Below are 18,869 nucleotides of genomic sequence, written 5' to 3' on the forward strand. Positions count from 1 at the left end.
TCTTGTAGGGAGTGACTGACAAGTGCTCGCTTGTTGCCTGGGCAAACAGAATAAGGTAAATAACTCCAAAGATGCCCTAGGCACAAGTGCAGTCCATGGGCAGAAGAGTTATCAGTATGTGTAGGCAGCCTGCTTGCTGGTACCGTCTTCCTTTCCTCCCTTGGGTCTGCAGCTCCTGCTCCATCCTGCAGCTCATCCTCTTTTACATTGCATATGTCCCTCAACAGCAGCGTGGTATCTCACTAACAGCTTTGTTCTCTCTGTCCTCAGGGAAGACTCAAAATTCAATTTGTAACAGTGACAGCACTGGTTTAAGATAAACCAGTTGGGATTTGACTACCTCATTTTCCCCAGGCATTTCCAGCTAATAAGGATTTTGTCACTGTGACTGGCCTCAGCCTTGCATGCTGCCACTGCAGAACCTGCTTGGAGAGGCGTCCACTTTCCCTGTGTGCTCCCAGGGTGCTGCCTCAGAGCTGGTAATTAACAGCAGTCTCTGTCTTTTCTCCTTTGCAGGAAAGGGGCACAATGCTCTCCCCCAACTCTTCTAGGAGGTTAGGGCAAGACTGGAAAACAGTGGGGACAGCTGGAAGCCTCCAGAGCCTGAAGAAATTTAATAATCAGGACTTTAGCCACCTGCGAGCCTCATGTCTGAGCCAAGGCCTGCTATTTGAGGATGACACCTTCCCAGCTCATGTCAGCTCCATTGGTCCCAACTTGCTCCCAGAGGACAAACTGTGGCTTATACAGTGGAAGAGGCCAACTGTGAGTTATGCCAGCTGTGGGGTTTCAAAGTGCTGCCTCTGAAGGGGGGTGGTGACTTCTAGGGTATAAAAGCTTTCACCTCTAGGGATGGGGCCTGGATTAAAATATGGAAGTGGAGCTTAAGCACCTGGAAGCATGATGCTGCAAGGAGGGATGCTCACAGAGACACGTGGAGGGAAGAAAATCTCCTTACAACACCTCCCTCTGTGTGTGCCCTGTGGCTTCCTCTTTGCAGGCCAGTGCAGGAGGGAGGATGGTACTGTAAAATGCCTCAGCAGGCAGTGAGGTTTGCAAGCAGCCTACGGGAGAAGGCTGACATTGTATGCCCTAATCTCTTGGGCAGAAGCTAACCAAACTCCAAACCTTTGCAGAGCCTATTTATTCCAAGTTCTCCCCACATCCTGAGACTCACAAACTGCCCGCTTTAGTCAATTCCCTGTCTCTGCTCTGTTCTGAAAATGAACACATTCCTCAGTTTAAGTTTGCCTGAAGTAAGCAGTGACCTAAATTAACTGCTGAAGTTTTCATTCTTGCTTTTGGTAAACATGTAGATTCTGACCTTCCACTTTGCAGCCCATGTGGCTTCACCCATGGCTGTCGGTCTATGTGAGTTTTCACTGGCTGTGACTGATGCACTCTCTTTTATTGGATGTAGACAGCCTGCTGGTCTGTCAACTCCTGAGTCTGTCAGTTCAACTAAAGCTCCAGGGCCAAGGTCTAGCTACAGCTCCACTGAGTCGTGGGGTCAGAATCTCTGGATAAGGCAGGCAGCTGTGTTCGATCCTTCTCCAGCACTCTGCCCTAGTCTTCTATGCATTTAGTTTCCCTTGTATCCCATCTGAGTTCATCCCACAGAAGTATGAAAGAACCTCTGTTGCTGGGAGGGGGTCTCAGACATTCACCACCTCTGGATTTGTCCCACCGAACTGGTGATACTAGGAATAAATCCAGCTTGCTATGCACTCCTGCCATGCCAATTGCAGGATTGCCCTTACAATCTGTTTTTGAGGGATTTGTCTAGCTAGGCTAAAAGATACCTGTAATTTCCCTAGGGTAGACTGTTTCATACCAGAATAAGTCTTCCAGAAAGTGACTGAAGTTACATCTTGCCTACAGAGTGTGACCAATTTAACCTATGTCCCCATTTTTCTCATCCAACACCACTAGCTCCCTCTGACATTAAAAAATTGGCTAGAAATGTACCTGTGACAGAAATGGCAACTTGGTCCTGTTAATCTCTGAGCCTCTACCTTCTGAGTCATGTAATATCTAGTTATTCAAGTGACAGATAGCAATTACAACTGCTGTCATTTTTCCGGATCCAATATAGCAGTTGGGCAACATGCTGTTTCTATTTTACCTTGTACATTGTCAAGAGAATTGCCAATTACGTTCAGAGTTTGGAGTCTTCATATGCGGCAGTAATGTATAAAGCAGAAAGAAAACAGCTTGATTTTCAGACAGCAGTACTCAGTGGTGACAGTTAGAAACAACTTGTTTTGACTTATAAAGTGAGCCAATTTGATATGGAAGTCCCTGAAAAGGGAAACACATCAGGAGCACCAAGATAACATTTTAAATGTCGCTCTTCCTAATTTCATAGTATTGTGCAGTCGTTGCAATTTCCCATTACGCGTGAGCTGCTACCGGCCATGTTTTTACCCTAGGCCTTCATTCTATGTCCATTGAAACACACGAGCAGTTTGTAACTGAGATTTTGCATGTGGTACTTCAGGCATTGCTAGAGGTGGGGCTGAAAGTACTAAATACAACAAGAGCTTTGTAGGAAAACTAGTTATGTGATCCTGCAATTAAAGATTGTATTGTAAGAGCTCTGCAATTCACTGGTCTTTTAATTCACCCATAATTTTGAAAAATGGAAGAGAAATACTATTTTAGACTAAACAGAAATGTTTTTATCACTGTTTTTTTAAAAAGTCAGTCAGAGGGAAATTCTACTTGAAAAATTATGTCAGATTTTAAAAAATCAGATGTTCCTTTGAGAAATGTTCAGAATAAACTCGTTCATTTTTTGGTGCTTTTCCTTCATGCAAGAAATGGAATAGAACAGAGGAAGCCACAAAATGTTTTGGTCATGCTGAATCTCCACTTTTTATCAATGAATATTTTAGCTATTGCACTCTGTTCTAATCATAATGCATAATATCATGCAGATGTAGAAAAAAACTGAATTAGTGTGGTCCAGATAATGTGAATTGTGAATGGTGCTAAATTCTGAATGTTTGACCTTGTAACGTTAGTTATCTTTCAAACTACATATGTTTGTGTGGAGAGCTTTGCGGCAGAGGTAGCCCTCCCACCACTACTGAGATAGATACGTTGCCCATTGCACTCTCCGGTAAGGAGAGTTCTGATCTGTGGAGTTCATGGTTTAAAATGTAAAAATGGGCAATGGGTAAAGTTGCTGAAGGCATTTCTTGGCGATATGCAGCTGTTCAGAGAAAGAGGCAAGAATCAAAGCAGGGTCTCCCAGAGCACAGCCTCCTGCTCCTGCAGCTGCTTGCCATCAGGCTCTTGGAGAGCCTGGTGTTACCTTGACACTGTAACCAGAATCAGACTTGTTGCCTAAGCTGCTGTAGCATTTTTCTAAAGGTGATCTCTGCCTCAAGAAACAAATTTTGAAGAAGATACTTGTGTTAGCAGGTGCCTTCCTCCACACACAGCCCCATAGTTTGCAACAAGGGTCTTTGTGGAGTGAGGTCCTGCCAGGCAAGAGCTGGTGTGTTTGTCTCATGTAGCTAGTGTCATGGGAAGGGAAGACTAGGGTCTAAAAGAAGTCTCTCGGACAGAGGCTACAGAAAGAGACTGCTTAAATGTGAACATAAGCAAAGAGTATGACCTGTACCCCCAGCCAAGACTCAGGGAATTGGTGCTACTGCAGTGAGCAGCTGAAAAGTGTTGGGCAAAATGATATGGTCTGAGACAATGCTTGTTTGCTGGGAAAATTGATTAATTATTTGATTCAGTGGTTGTGCAAAAGGATTTGCTCACATTTTTTCCTCTCCTCTTCTGCCTCTTCTCAGTGCAAGTTTCACCTTATTTCCAGAACAATATGTCTATCATGGAAAAAGACAACTTTTATTAAGGAAAGAAATCAGGTGATGGTTTGAAGTTAACCTAAAAACTTAACTCTAATAGTGTAGATGAAAAATCTATGAAAAAAGAAAGGGAAAAGTGGACTGTCATGTGAACATCTTTAAACAAGTTACAGAAACTGTGCAGTGATGACAAATGGTGTTGCCCTGCACTACCTGAAATTCTGTCACTCTATAGGGCCATTTTCTCATAAGAGGCAAAGCCACTTTCCAGCCGTTAATGGTGGAAATTCACAGCTTTAATACTTCAGAGTACCCATAAGGGTACAGAAGCTGTTCGGTATTTGTCCTTGACAAAAATCAAAAGCAATTTACCTTAGCGTGTGTGTGTGTGCGTGCACGCACAATTAGTGTAATTGAATGAGAGCCGCTTTTCCAGCCTGCCATTGCTTCCACCTTTGCCTACTCAGCTGATTGAATCTGACCTCAACTTCAGAGTTAATATCTCTGGGCCAAGGAAGCTGCAGTGCATCACCATTTATTGTATCTGCCTCTCTGCATGGGCTTTAGACTTAGCGAGGTTTATTTACATGATATCTCCATGTTCTGCTACTTTAGGAAAGGACACATTGCGAAGGGAATGTACACACCGCTGTTTGAGGGAAATGTGGCACCTGGGATCTCCTGCTGACTCCCACACTTCCCCATTTGTCAGGCTGCCTGGTCACGTAGCAGGGTTATATGGCTCTGTTGGGACATGAGGGAATGGCTGGTAACACTGTGCCACTTTGGAAACTTTAGCTAGCACCAAATAGTGTGACTGGGAAGAACAGTAAATTCTTACTGAGCCTTAGCTTAGGTCCCTCCAAGCAGCAAGGCTGAACAGGTAATAGTCTTGTGTGCTGTGTAGTCCACAGCACTGGCTACCTGCTTGTCTACATACAGAGGTAAAATTAACAAACTAACACTATCTCAGTCTCTGCTGTGTTGCCTGGAGGGTTCCTCGTTTGGGGGACGTGGAAGGAAGCTGTGTGGAGGGACATTGTCCATAGGCAAGACTCGAAAATTTCAGGGCAGATGCTATAACCTACCAGCGCTTCTAACATGGGCAGTGCTGAAGGATCCTGGCTTTGAGGTGCTCAGGATCTTGCTGGGCTGTAAGAGCGATCCACACAGCCCTAGAAGAGGTCCCTGTGTCATATAGGTAGATACCTCAGCAGAGCACACGATTCCTGCTCAGAGGACACTCTCAGTTCGTGTCAAGCTAGAGATTAGAAGTGGCAATTTCCAGTGCCTTGTTTTCCCTTTGATTCCCTGGACCAAATTAACCTGGCAGAGAAAATTGTTAAGAGAAATAGTGAGAGACTAAAAAGACCACTCTGAATTGAAGTCCAACAAAGCTGATGCATCACTGCCGTCGACCTCTCATTGTTAGTTATGTCTTTTATTGACCTTGCTTAAGATATAGGAGTATGATCTGTGAGCACAGTTTCCACTGCCAACACAAGCATAGATTTCAAGACTTCTAAAGAAGTAGTCTCTGACAGGCTCAAGGTAGCTCTGTGTTTACCTTTTTTGGTGCAATTTTCTTTGTGTTTTAGCGCTGAACCACACTAAACAAAAGGGGATTGCCAGTGAAATCTGAGCTGGCTTTCTCTTCTTGTGTTTTTTTGGACAGTAGTTCCTTCTTCAGCAGAACTTTACTTTCATACTCATGGGCAACTCATACCTCCATTGTAGGAGAGAGAGAGAGCAGAGGAGGGGTCTTTTATTATTTTTTGTTGTTGTTTTTTGTTTGATTATTTTTGAAGGAACTGAGGCATTTGCTGTTTCGAGAATAGGAGCTTGGGAACCCAGCTATTCTGCCACAAAGCAGGAAATTGACTCCTGGTGGTGCAAGCAAACCCTTCAAGCTCAGCGTGTTTTTTCCGTTTTAATGAAATGTCAAAGAAAAATCACAGAATCACAGAATGGTTGAGGTTGGAAGGGGCCTCTGGAGATCATCTAGTCCAATCTCCTGCTCAAGCAGGGTCACCTAGAGCATAAAAAGCAGAATATGAGTAAAAAATAAGATTAGGCAGAGCCAAGGGAGTGATTCCCACAAGTGCTATTAAACATAAAAATGCAAAGAAAGCCTCCATCCCACAAAGTCCTTTAGACACCAAACGAGCGAAGGTGGGAGGAGGTATGTGAGAGAGATGTTAGCTTCTGCTTGTTCTATTCTTCTGCTCCTTCACCACACTGCCAAAGACAAGGTACAGGAATAACTAGACCTTTAGTCTGACCCTGTGTGGCTGCTCCTTTGTTCTGTCTTCCCTAGTTACTCCAAGAGGCCTATTTCTGTGTTAGTTATTCTGTGGAGGTTTCTTGTTTTACAGCAGGTATGACATCATTGGCTTGCCTGATGTTTTCTCTGCTTACTACTAGACAATGCTGTTAGCTCTGGGAACTGCAGTATCACATTCGCTTCTTAATCCAGAGCAACACTATTAAAGGCACAGCAATCATTCTGATTTAAGATTTGTCCCACTGAGAAGAGAGCTTGGCTTTCAGCCAGCAGTAACCTTTTTGCTATTTTAATTGGTGTGCCACTGAGTAGGTATCTGTATGGCTCATGCCTACAGGATGTGTTGGGAAGGTGGGGCTGGAGTATAAGGCAGTAACACAAGCACAGTCAAAAGGAAAGACATGGAGCTATGAGAGGAGCTGATGGGAATAGAAGTAAGGCTGTAATTTTATTGTAGAGTTTCACTGATCTGATAGGGCACTAGCTCTGCAAAGAGTCTTCTGCCTCTTAACCCTTGCTGCCCTTGTACTTGCACACAGGATTGCGCAATAGGCTGGATCAGTGAGGAAACAGTGGGAAAGAAGCCAAAGGCAGACCACTCTATTGAGCAGCAACCTGCAAGCAGACCAGTTTATGCTGTCCATGAAATTTTATCCCAGGCCTTCAATTTTTCACAAAGATCTTTGATCCACTTAGTCTAATGCTTATATCTGTATGAGACTTACATCTATACCACTCACCCCAAACTTCTTCTCAGTGTTTGCTGAGGACTTGCTTTTCCTTAAAGAAGACAAGCAATTATAAAAAGAAAATGAGAGATAAAAGGATAAAAATGGGGCTCTCTCCTTCCACCTCTCAAATTAATCCTCCATCCTGACCTTTGGATAAGCAATGCTTCCGTGGTAAGACCATTCACTAGAGGATGGACTGATCTGTTTTGAAAGTTTTTGCTTTTATTTTGAATACATAATGAAGTTTTCACTGGGCCAAGGAAAAACAAATCATGATAGGTTAGTCCTAGAGGGATGTGTTTAGGCAGAGAAGGGACTTACAACCCATATGACTGCCTTAATCACTGGCCTCTTAAATATTCTGAGAAAAGACTATGTGGCTCTTTGGATGCCCTCTTTTTTTCCTCCCTCTAAATAAAATTGAAAACTCTTGGGAAAATATCCACAAAGCCTCATTATAATGAAACAGAGCACTCTTTCTGGAAAGACCTAGAACTACATCTGTAGCTTCTGTAGTTGTTACGCAATTTGAGTGCTCGTGAATTGTGAGGCCTGAACATTTTGTTTGGGAGTAGCTATGTACTTTGCTATGTTCTAATAATAGACAATAGTTTCTGTTGTTTTATGGCTGCTGTATTCTTGCCTTTGAAGGAAGATGAGCTAGTTGGAGTCTTCCTTCCTTCCTTCCTTCCTTCCAGTTGAGAAGGTCCAGATTTCCAAAGCACTGTACCCATCACAGGTATGTCCCCACTAATTTTTCAGAAACCCTCTGCACTTCCTTTGGGCTCTATATCACATCCTTCAAGAGAATGTGTTTTCCACCATTGACTTAAGGGGATGTTAGATCAAACTGTCCTTGAACTCTTCTGAATACCTGGTCTTGCAATTTACCACCACTGCCCCTCCTGCCTTTGATTCTACTTCTGTTTGTCTCCTGTCCTTGATTCAGACCTATTTGCTTCCCAATAGCTCCACTGAAAGAGTCTGCTGCCGACACAGACCACTCTTTTGAAGCAAGCTGACGCTGGCTATTTCTCTTGAGCCTTGAGAGCTAATTGCAGAAACACAAGTCATATTATCATTGCCATTTCTTTCCTGCCATTTCTGACTGCAGCACACAAAGCAATGAAAGCTGCTGCCATTTCAACCAGAAATACTTGTTTCAAGTGACCTTGGGATCTTACCTTGTGTTTGCCACAGGGTTTCTGCAGAGGGACAGATGCTGAGCAGGGGGACATAGGCCAAGCTCAGAGCCTTGTTGTGCAAGTGATTCTCTCCTGCTTATGAGAGGCTTTGAACAGGCCCAGATGAGAGAGGCAAATTGATGACGGGGAAACAGAGGCACAGAAAAGAGAAATCTGAGGCCGATGTGGAGGGACAAGGAGATTGGCTGACAGCTATTGCTCCTCTGTATGGTGACCAACCACTGTAGCTGGTAACCACAGGTCTGCTCCCACCCAATGGGAGCAAGACCCTTCATCACAAGTTCCCGAAGTACCAGGGCACACACGCGTGACTATGTGAAAGCCACATGCAGGCTTTCTGTTAAGGAAGATGCCTACCCAGGCTGTTCTTCTCTGGCATCAGCTCTGCTGCAGGAGCATGATCCACCCACTAGCCTGAAAGGGCTGCCTTGCATTGCACCTTCTGCTTCTGGAGGAGGTTCTTACAGGTGTTTGATCACTGCAAAGCTATTTCAGAAAACTGTTTTCCTAATGCTGAGCTCATGCAACTGTGTGAGTCACACTGCACAAACATGAGACCAGCACACAATGTATCAGATCAGTTGGGGAGAAGAAATGCCAGGACCTGCTTAAGAAAGAGCTGCTGTATTATTTTCTTATTCAGATGTTTTTTCTCCCTCTTATCTCTTCATTTCCTTAAATGTGCAATGGCTTTCCTATTTAGGGCTGATTTCTCTTTCAAAATAGATCCTCAGCCAAGGAGAGGCATGCCAAGAGTTACTCACAGGGGATGCTCAGACCCTTCAGACCCGAACACTCAGGTATCCCAGGCCAATAGCTGATGCACGGAGAATGGCTTGAGTTTCTGTGTGCAAGGCCAAGCTTTGATGTGTTTCCTCCTTCATTGCCCAAGCAAGAGTCTCTGAATGCAAGGAAAATTCTCCCTGAATTAAAAATAAAGTCAGCCGGGGCTGTGGGATTTTGCAGCCAGAGATTAAGCCTCCTTTCTCTAGCTTCCTCACCAAAAGAGATGAAAAGCAGCCCAGGCATATCTGTTTTAGCTGTGCATGAAGCACAAAAGAAAAGACTCAGAGAGCAAAACATTCACAGACCAGTGCTAAGCTGAAGCACAATACCTGCTCCACTTTCTTCAGAAAGCTCTCTGTGTCTCTGCCCTCCTGTCACCCAGGAAGCTGCATGTTTTGGCAGCCTTGCTCAGAGCCCCTGCTGAAAGGTGTCAGTAGCATTAGAGAAACACAAATGAAAACCCAGTGAGTACCCAGCGCAAGTTCCCATCCCTCAGAATAGTTGAACAGACTAAAGAACAGGTGCCTGAGTATCTCCTCTCACTTCATTGTGGAGGTACCAAAGTATGAGGGCTCAAGAGAAATGGTTTTCCTCTGGAAAAAAAGGGTTAAAAGGTGACAGTAGCACCACTAATAACCATAGGGTGTCTTCCAGTTTCAGGGCATTACAATAACCTTAATTAATTGTGACAGTGGCTGACCTTCTGTGTGCCCACATGAAGCAGAATTCATGACTTTTTGCAGCTTATCCATCAGGATCTGCAAACACTAGGGGCAACTCATCAGTGAGGCAAACAATATGCATGGGCAGGAACATGTTGCTTGTAAGTGTTGGGCATTCACAATACTCTTTGCATTTTCTTTCTTTCAGGAGCTTCAGAGAAATCCTCATTTGATCATGGATGGAGTTAGCAGATTTGATATTATGCAAGGAGAAATAGGTACAGTCATATTCTTGTTTTGGAAACCAGCATAGAGCAATGACCTGTGGTTTCTTTGCTATGTCCTGAGTGCTTAGTGGAAGGTTGTGGACAATGTGGCTGCAGTAAATAAGCAATTAATGCAGGTCACTCCAGACCTAGCAAGTCCATACAGAATTTATTGCAGATGTTTAACGAGATTTCCAAATTCAGCAGCTCTAATCCCTGTTGCTTCAGTTATATAGCACCTGCCCTGTCTGTGTATAAAGATAAGCAAAGAAAGAGAGGCCCAGATAAGACTAAGCAGAAGGTCACACAGGGTCAAATGAAGTTCTAGGGTAAGCAGGCACAGCTACGACATGTGCAAGACTGAACTTTGTCTTTTCATCCCATTGTCTCTGTCTGCTCACTCTCAGTATTTTCTTTCAAAACTTTTCACTTTTATGGATGTTTCTGTCCATTTTCTCTGATACTTACACCTAATATCTGTCTGCTTCCTGTACTGTTTCCCATAAGTGTGCTTGTCTCTGGGAGTAGCTCTGCTCCAACAGTTCATTGTCTTTCCATTTCTCACCCCAATGAGAGGTTTGTGAAACTTCTTTCTAAACCTTCAAGCCTCAGCATGACCATGTGTGGTTGGAGGAGCATAAAAGCAAAAGTGGATAATGATGTGGCAAAACAGTTCCCTAGGGACATTGCTGCTGAATATTGGGTGGTGGTTCAGTGTTTCAGTGGGAGAGAAAGGAGGACAGAAGAAAGATGTTTTCTTCTAACAGTTCCTCTTAGATGTCTTAGGTGTTGAAAACATGTCTCCTAAAAAGTTATTAATGGACCGTGGCAGTGAATAACTCACTGAATGTATTTGATTCTTCTCTCCCTTGAGGTGACTGCTGGATGCTGGCTGCCCTGGGCTCCCTGACACTGCAGAAGCGATTTTTGGAAAATGTTTTACCAAAGGATCAAGGATTCCGGGATGATTATGCTGGAATTTTTCATTTCCGGGTATGTATTCTGTGCTGTAGTGGGACTACTTTGACTTTGCTGGATGGATTACACAGAGGGTCCAGACTGCAGTCCCAGATGTCAACAACTTTCAATGTTTTGTTTCTTCAGTGCTGACTCCCAGCTCAGAATTTTGTGAACTCCAGATCTGATAATGGGCCCCTGTGTTCCAGGCATAGCCAAACTTTAGGAAATTCGAAGCCCTTCTCCCAAAGTTATAATTTATGCCCAGCTCCAGAGGTACAGATGCTAGCTTTTCAGATGGATTTGTGTCCATATGCATTTCAGATGGCTTTCTGACACCTGTTTTAACTTGGACTGTTTGTGTTTGAGTTCTTTATTTATTTGGACTAATTGTCTATTTCTCTGTATGCTTTACTTTCCACTTTCAACTGGAAGAACTTGCTTGAAATTACAAGCCCTATGAGACAGATCAGAGGAACTGGCTTTTGACATTTTAAAAATAGTTTTGATTTGGACAGAAGAGCAAAGCTCCTTAGTAAATCTCACTTTCTACCAGTTCTTGAAATTCTCCGAATCATCTAGGTGAATGACTGGGATACTAACTGGCAAGCCCTACTCACTTATATCTGAGAGAACCAAATATCATATGAGGTTAGAAGAACATGCACTGTCATTAAGTCCCGGAAGCTAAATTGGAGGCAGAGAGAATCACTTGACCACTCATCATCCCCTTTTTTCACGAATCTGTTTTGTTATTTGCAATTCAGTACTAAGCAAGGAGCACTAGCAGTGGCACTTCATGACCCCCTCCCTTGAACTCTCATGTAACAGCCCAGGAGGATTTTCTTACAGTCAGTCTAAATATTCCTTTATTCCTTTGCTCCTTGGAATACCAGATGTTTCTGATTTGGCACATTACCAGCACGCAGAGGTGCATTGTTCAAGATAAACCAGCTGAAGTGATACCAGTACTGCTTAAAAAACATTTAAAGGATGCAAGCTAGATTTTCTTTCATTAGAGCTTTGAAAAGATAGGAACAATTCTTAAATCCTAAGCAGTATAAATACCTTACAGTATTTGCAAATGTTTTCCCTGACATCTTATCTGCAAATCAATGCAACTGTTTCCGGCTTTCCTCAAGCAATAAACCCTGAGAAAGCTACTCTGAATGGAAATGCCTTCTCGGAAATGCCTTCCAATTATTCCATCAAAGATATATTTTACTGCCATCCACAGGCTAAGTTGCTAGACCTCAGTTCAGTGAAGGATCATAAACAAAGCATATCATATGCTAATATAAACATTTTTGCTTACAACTTTTTCTCACCTTATTGTTTCTGGATTGCCTCTCAACAACACAAATTGCTGCTCTGGGCTTCATATGTAACCCTGACTATTCAGCTGCAGGAGTTAGAGTGTTAAGCGTTTCAGCAGTGATATTTAAGATGGTGACATTTTTGTCTGGGAAATAACTACGATGATATTATTTCATCAGGAATTAATTCAGTCTTGTGTTCGTACAGGAATCAGTTTGTCTAGTACAGAAACTCTGATGTCTCCAAAACAGAAAGTGCCAGGTGTTGTGACATGAGCAGCAGCAGCTCAGCCTTGGAAACTAATAGAAATATTTTTCAGGAATTCCAGGGATTTATGGCAGAATGCATCTGCTCAAAATGGGGGTGGCCTTGCTCTAGCATAGATGTCCCTCCTCTCAGGAAGAAATAGAGGAAATTTTTAAAGACCACAAGTGGTCAAGACCTCATTTTCAGGACTCATCCAAAATGTACCTCCTAACACCATACTGTCAGTTTTCCTCTGCAGAAGAAAGTAGTTGAAGGGCATGGGATTTTCACCTTGCTTGCTTCTGGAACTTGAAGGCTCAGATGAGACCATGAGCTGAAGGTTTGTGGTAGTCAGAGTGAAGTAACTCTGTTTATTCAGCCAAAACAAACAAAAAACTACAATGCTATTGTGAGAAGGCCTCTGAACTTGGACTCCCTGCTGAAGACCACCAAGGAATTTGGCTTTTAGAAGGAGATTCAGACTGCACTAATCCCCACTGCCAGCTCCTTATTGTTCTCTGCAGGTGTTTGCCCATCATGTTTGCACTTGAAGCACAGCATGAAGGTGTGGCTGGATGTCACACCTTTTCTCGATACAGACCTACTGCCAAGTGTTGACTGGTGATCAGGAGGCACCTCAGGTGACCAAAAGGACAGCTCCTTTTGGAAAGGTAGAAGCTCAGATCTTTCCAGGCCTTGCAGATCTCTTTTTCCAATAGAGGCAACTTAGTGACAGTTTTTTCCTTCAGCCGCACCCTATTGAAGTCCCACAGAACTGAGGCCTGTCCCGCAGCTGGGTTCAGAGCACAGCTCTGCTGCCTCCCCTCATCACCAAGGCAGAAAGTAAGAGGTCAGGGGGAGGCAGGAACACTAGAATAATCAAATCTGCTTTCTCTTGAGCAAACCGAAAGCTGCTTTGCTGTTCTTGGCAGATCACGTCTTGTGCTTTTCCAACAGAACAGCTTATTTGGGGGCTTTTCATTGACCAAAGCCATGAAAATAAAACAAGCTAGACTAAATCTATTGCTGGCATAGTTCCACTGGAGTCCTTAGCATTACTGCAAATAGAAGCATGGCCTCTTATGATTACAAATCATGCTAAGCTACATTAGTCTGCTAATGACTCTGGAAATGGCTCCTTAAGTTCATCCCCACAGATTTCCTTCCCTGTCTTTTCCCTTGAAAAGTTGCATCAGCCAGATCAGCTGGAGGAACACCTGTTCTGTCCACATGCTGGAGAGACTACCTGCATCCTCCTTACCTATCAAGGAGATGGATAACACCTCAAAATAATCTTTGGTCACTACACCATCCTTGTCTGTGACAGCGCATGTCGGAGTCTTAACTGAAACGCAGAGAAAGGAAAATCTAGAGACTGGGTCATGGCAGAGGCTTTCTGGCCAAAAAAGGTGCTGCAAGGAAAAATCCAAGTGCAGCTGAGGAATGAGGCTTACTGAATTGTCTGCATGATTGCTTTTTATCATCCTGAAGGGTTGCTATTGCCCAATAATATTAGCATTAGTTTCCTATGTTGTATCTTTCCTCCTGTTGATTGCAGAACTGCTTATATTTCCAAATGATTTCCTGCGCCACTGAAAAATCCGGCCACTTTGTAGCTTGTTTAGTGATGTAGAACATCAGGCTGAAACAGCTCAGAAAAGAACTTGCACATACCTGTGCTTTAGATTCATTCCTGGGCTATTTCAGGATGCTGTTGCTTGACATGAATATTCGCTCTTAAAAGAGGCTCATTCTTTTATCTCTCTCTCTCTCTCTCCTTCTTTTGCAGTTCTGGTATTTTGGAGACTGGGTGGATGTAGTGATAGATGATCGACTGCCTTTTCTAAATGGGAGATACTTGTCTGTACATCCTCGAACATCAAACGAATTCTGGCCATCCTTGCTAGAAAAAGCATATGCCAAGTAAATATACCCAGTCTGTTTTTCCACCCAACACTGACTGCTTTATATGCTTTCTTCACTGTCTCTTTTACACAAAGCATAAGGGAGGATTTCAGGCCCACTGCTGTGTTGTGCTGTACTGTGCTTTTGTAAAGGCTGCAGACAACACAGGGCCAGCGTAAGCTGGAGATGTAGATCTTGGACTGAAGATCTAAACGCGTTCAGTCCAACCCTGGGCTGTTAATGTCTGAAAATTAAAATGACCAGGGTAATCAGAAGGGTTGGGCTTCTCTTCCTTACTTTAAGCAACTTTCTTTACCTATGTTTTCCCTCCCATGTTTTTGTTTGTTAAAAGCTACAGACTATGAGCAGGTATTACCTCTGTTTACAGTCACTAATCAGGTACTACTGTTTGGGACAAAACAGTGAAAGGAATCATGACTGAAGAATATGCCCAAGCACAATACATTTACTGCTGTGAGTCTCTGATCATCTCATTTAGCACAGAAAGCTCCGACTCTTAGCTGTGGTCCTCAGAGTACTGCAGGGTTAACGATGATTAATAAAGAAATAATGATTAATACAAAATCCTCTGAGGAGTGAAGGGATCAGAATATGACTGGTTAACATTCATAGCACTGCTATTATTAAATGAACTGAAGAGAAATTCCTGTGCTAGGGGGAGGTACAAAGGGACTGGGACCTGGGGGACATACCCTACATCAAGCAGATATAACTATGCAGTGAAGTAAGGAGGTGTTGGGGAAAAAAACTAGTTAGTTTGGCAGGTTTAGTCAAGAATAAGCAAACATTAAATCAAGGTTTGAGTGTCTTGGGAATAGAATGCATTTTGCCCTGAGATACCTCAGGAAAGTTGACTCAGGAGTCAGTATCAATCTGATACTGATATCAATCAATATCAATTTTAATTACAAAGCACACCAAAATTCAATTAAATTAAAGTTGCAAGAAATGCTGTTTATGAGATTCCCATTTGAGAATTTTTTCCCCAGTGTCCATGACAAATTCCTTTCATCAGTATAGGACAAGGAAAACGTTCCAAAATACATTTAGCTACAGACTTCATTTGATTATGTTCATTAAATACAGTGTGTATGGTGAAGTTTAATGGCATGCTCTAAGTATGACATGTTCTAGTGTATTTGCTGTCTTAATAAAAAGCACATGATAAGAACGATGATAAGGATTGTGTTGGTGATATTAAATAATTGTCATATTATTACTGTGCTCTAGCAAAGTAGATTGGGAGCAGAGCTGTAAATTTCCTTCTGTCTTGTTTTGAGAGCATAGGCAAATATCTTTACCTCTCATTTCTTCCTATTTCCCATTTGCAAAAGGAATGCTGGCCATCTTTATAAAAAGTCATGACAAAATGTAATATAAGCGCTAACAATTTAGCTTATAAGCCCTGAAAGCTTCCATCTGAGTGGGTCACTTTTGGCTCCTTTTCTGTTCAAAAGAGAGAAACTGGATTTTTCAGGTGAAATCCAGCTTATCTCTCTTAAATGTCTGTATAGGCATGAGATACATCAAATTATTTCCTCTTCTCTGTAAGTGACTCTAAACATCTGTCTACAATATGGAAAAATACAGAGGAAAAAGTGCCTCTTTGCCTGATTCATTCCACAGGGCATGTATTTTGTCTGGACATGTATTTCAGTCATGTTTTCTTCCATCACCTGGCCCCAGTGTCTACACACCACTGGCTTCCCCCATGCTCACCACCTCATTGTGCATGTCCATCAAGGATACTGTCACTGTGCATTGTTTATTAAAACATGATAGAAGGACTTATTAATTTCTCTTTTATTCAGATTGCGAGGCTCCTACCAGAACTTGCATGGAGGCTACATTTCTGATGCTTTAGTAGACTTCACGGGTGGAGTCCAAATACAGTTTTCATTAAAGGACCCGCCTTCTGATCTGGAGGAGATACTGAAAGCGGCTGACAGATCACAGTGTCTGATGGGGTGTAGCACCTCAGGACAGGTATGTCAGAAGGCCAGGAGTATATTTACGTAAGGGTTGCTCTTTTGAGAGGAACAGATCATGTATACACACTCTATAGTAGTTACAGCTTATGGATGCCTGGAGAAATCTTAGAAGTAGCAAGCAGATAAGGCTCTGCAATAAAGCATATAAAGGAGGTAAGGCAGATATAGAATTAGCCTTTCAGAGAGAGTCCTGTGGATGTTCTCCTGGCTACTTCCATTGCAATAGAACACTATCCTCCTAAAGTAGGACTAGTTTTGGCTTCATGACTGTGCAATAAATTGCTAGAAAGGCCAAAATGTATCTCTGTTCTGCAAGGGAATGCTATGATCGTGATTTGCATGCTACTGGTACAGTGCTGGGAAGCTGCAAAAGGCTTTGAAATGTTTAGCAAGTACCTTGCTAAAAGCTTGCCAAGGGTTTACACAACATATAAGGGAACACCACAAACTGTGCGGCATTGCTCCTGTAGTGTCTAGTTCATCAGGACACAGTGCCCTGCTATTGCAAGCAAGACATGGATCAGCTTCTCAGTTCAGATGGATGATGCTGGGCAGGAGCGAAACTCTGGGCAATGACCCATTCCAAGTCATCCTGCAGCTGCACCAGCTGTGGACTGCTAAAGAATCTGCAAATATGTCAAGACATGTAGTTTTGTTGAATTTATTGTACTTTTTTATAGCTACAGTGGGAACAATTATCACATCTCTCAGGAATAGCTGAGATACTGATATAGACAAAAACAAGTCTCTTTTTCTGCCATGTCGAATGCCAGTTCTGTGAGTTGATAGTCATACCTTTGCAGTGTGCCAGAGAGCTAAGGGTTGTACTTTCTCCCTTCTGCAGCTGAGGAACATAGAGCTGAGGAATGGGATCGTGCAGGGTCATGCCTACACCGTCACAGGAGCTACAAAGGTAAGATCAAGGACCTGTTCCTACCCAGTAGTCTCTTACTGCAATCACCACTGTGATGTGGAGGGCAGTCACATTGCTATTTCTATAAGGGTTATTTTAATTAACTTTACACTTTGAAGGGACTGTTGCAAGTCCCTTCAAATTTGGTCTGAATTCTAGTACATGTCAGCATGACTTGCAGGAGATGAAGGAACTTTGGCCCAGTGGGAAGAGTAAGGATGTCAGAATCCTAAACTATAATTTTCCCTAATAGGAAAATACAATTTAAATTCAAAAATCATTTTTTTCAAAACTCTTCGATGAGCTAGAGCAAAACAGAGAGCCCATGTAGCATTTCTGAGAATTTTCATGCCACACTGTCACTTTAAAATTTCACTCTGTTTTCAACATAGAAGAGAAGAGAAGAGAAGCAGTGGCTGAAATTCTGGGATTTGTTGCAAGTTGCAAATCTACATTAGTTCAGATCAGTCCCAAGCTGCCAAAAATTGCTGTGTGAAAAGTTAAGAACCTGCTGGTTCTTAACTTCATTTCTCCACTTTTGAAAGCTGTTTTAGTCATGAAGAATTTCTCCTGCCCAAATATTATATTGCCTGTGTGAAAAAAGGACCAATTTATCACTTAGAAGATAAAAGAAACAAAGAATTTCTTACAACCACAAGTGAGAACACAGCTTGGCGCAACAAGCTGTAGTGCATGTGGGGAGTGTTATAGCAAGCAAGACAAAGAAGGAAACCCAACAACAGACAAGCTATCAAGGCAGCTACAATGGCTTTTAATCCAGGAACTTAAAAGTACTTCAGAAAGGGGACATTGTTTTCCCTAAATTGTTTTTTCCCTTCTCTCTTTCTGTTTAGTGGTTTCTGGTAGTGAGCACGGCTTTGATTCATGAGGTTTGGTTCTTTCGGCTATGAGCCTCAGGCCCTCCGATGCTTGGTGACATAGTCAATGTATTTCTTCTCTAGGCACGCTTGTTTGTAGCTGAAAGGCCAAGAAGTGTTAGGGCTGGGGTTGCCAGGCTCCAGAGAGGGTCCCAGATGGCCTTCCCCAGGGAGGGGATGGCAAGGATCTCAGATTTTGTCAGAGGGAAGAGCAGGTATTTTAGCTTGCTTTTGCTCACAGTGTGTGCAGAGAGGAGAAATAGGCTCTCCCCACCTCACAAAAATACCAGGGCATCCTGGGGACATCCTATGTGGAAATGATTTAAGGCTGGCCAGAAGGCCATGCCTTTTTATCTGGAAAGAGTCTGTTATAGCATTTGTTTCCAGCACTGTCTGTGTGCTTAAAGAGAGATAGAAATACCTCAAAGGGCCTGCTCCTCCTTTCCACTTCCACTGCTCAGCTCCGCTGGCTAAAGTGAGCTGCTTCTGCCTTAAATGAGTGACAGTAAGAAGGGAAAAGCATCCAGAAACTCCAGCTACTGCAAACTACAAATCCCACTTCTTCAGCAGAAAACATTAGGTAAAGTATCTGAAACCAGAAGTCAGAGGCTGAGGTGATGCACTCTTGGGAATACTACAGAAATAGAAACACAGGTTGTATTTACCAATGGTTCTCCATGACAGCTGTCAACATTTATACACTCTGCAATTCGGTGTCCTAGTCCTCCAAAGTCTCTGACTGCTGGCTCACAGCATCAGCTGTGCAGAATTAGCAACTGGGTATTCACAGGGCTGTTGAAGCCATGTGGTGTGGCAGGCATGTTGCAGCTTCCTCCCGTGTCAGCCTGCTGTTCACTGTCCTCAGGAAACAAAAATGAGTGCA

At 43.0% G+C, this 18,869-nt stretch overlaps 1 protein-coding gene across 1 annotated transcript in view; it reads left to right on the forward strand.

The window, feature by feature from the left end:
* Nucleotides 1-528: 528 nt before the first annotated feature.
* The window catches only part of CAPN13 (calpain 13), a 41,474-nt gene continuing 23,133 nt past the window's right edge, over nucleotides 529-18,869 (forward strand). Inside the window, exons 1-6 of the mRNA XM_062571296.1 lie at nucleotides 529-765; nucleotides 9,701-9,770; nucleotides 10,633-10,751; nucleotides 14,068-14,201; nucleotides 16,016-16,190; nucleotides 17,040-17,108. Coding sequence (XP_062427280.1) covers nucleotides 529-765; nucleotides 9,701-9,770; nucleotides 10,633-10,751; nucleotides 14,068-14,201; nucleotides 16,016-16,190; nucleotides 17,040-17,108 — 804 coding nt within the window. The remainder of the gene's footprint in view (nucleotides 766-9,700; nucleotides 9,771-10,632; nucleotides 10,752-14,067; nucleotides 14,202-16,015; nucleotides 16,191-17,039; nucleotides 17,109-18,869) is intronic.

Source organism: Rhea pennata, chromosome 3 (genome assembly GCF_028389875.1).
Source record: "Rhea pennata isolate bPtePen1 chromosome 3, bPtePen1.pri, whole genome shotgun sequence".
In the NCBI taxonomy this organism is placed as follows: domain Eukaryota; kingdom Metazoa; phylum Chordata; class Aves; order Rheiformes; family Rheidae; genus Rhea; species Rhea pennata.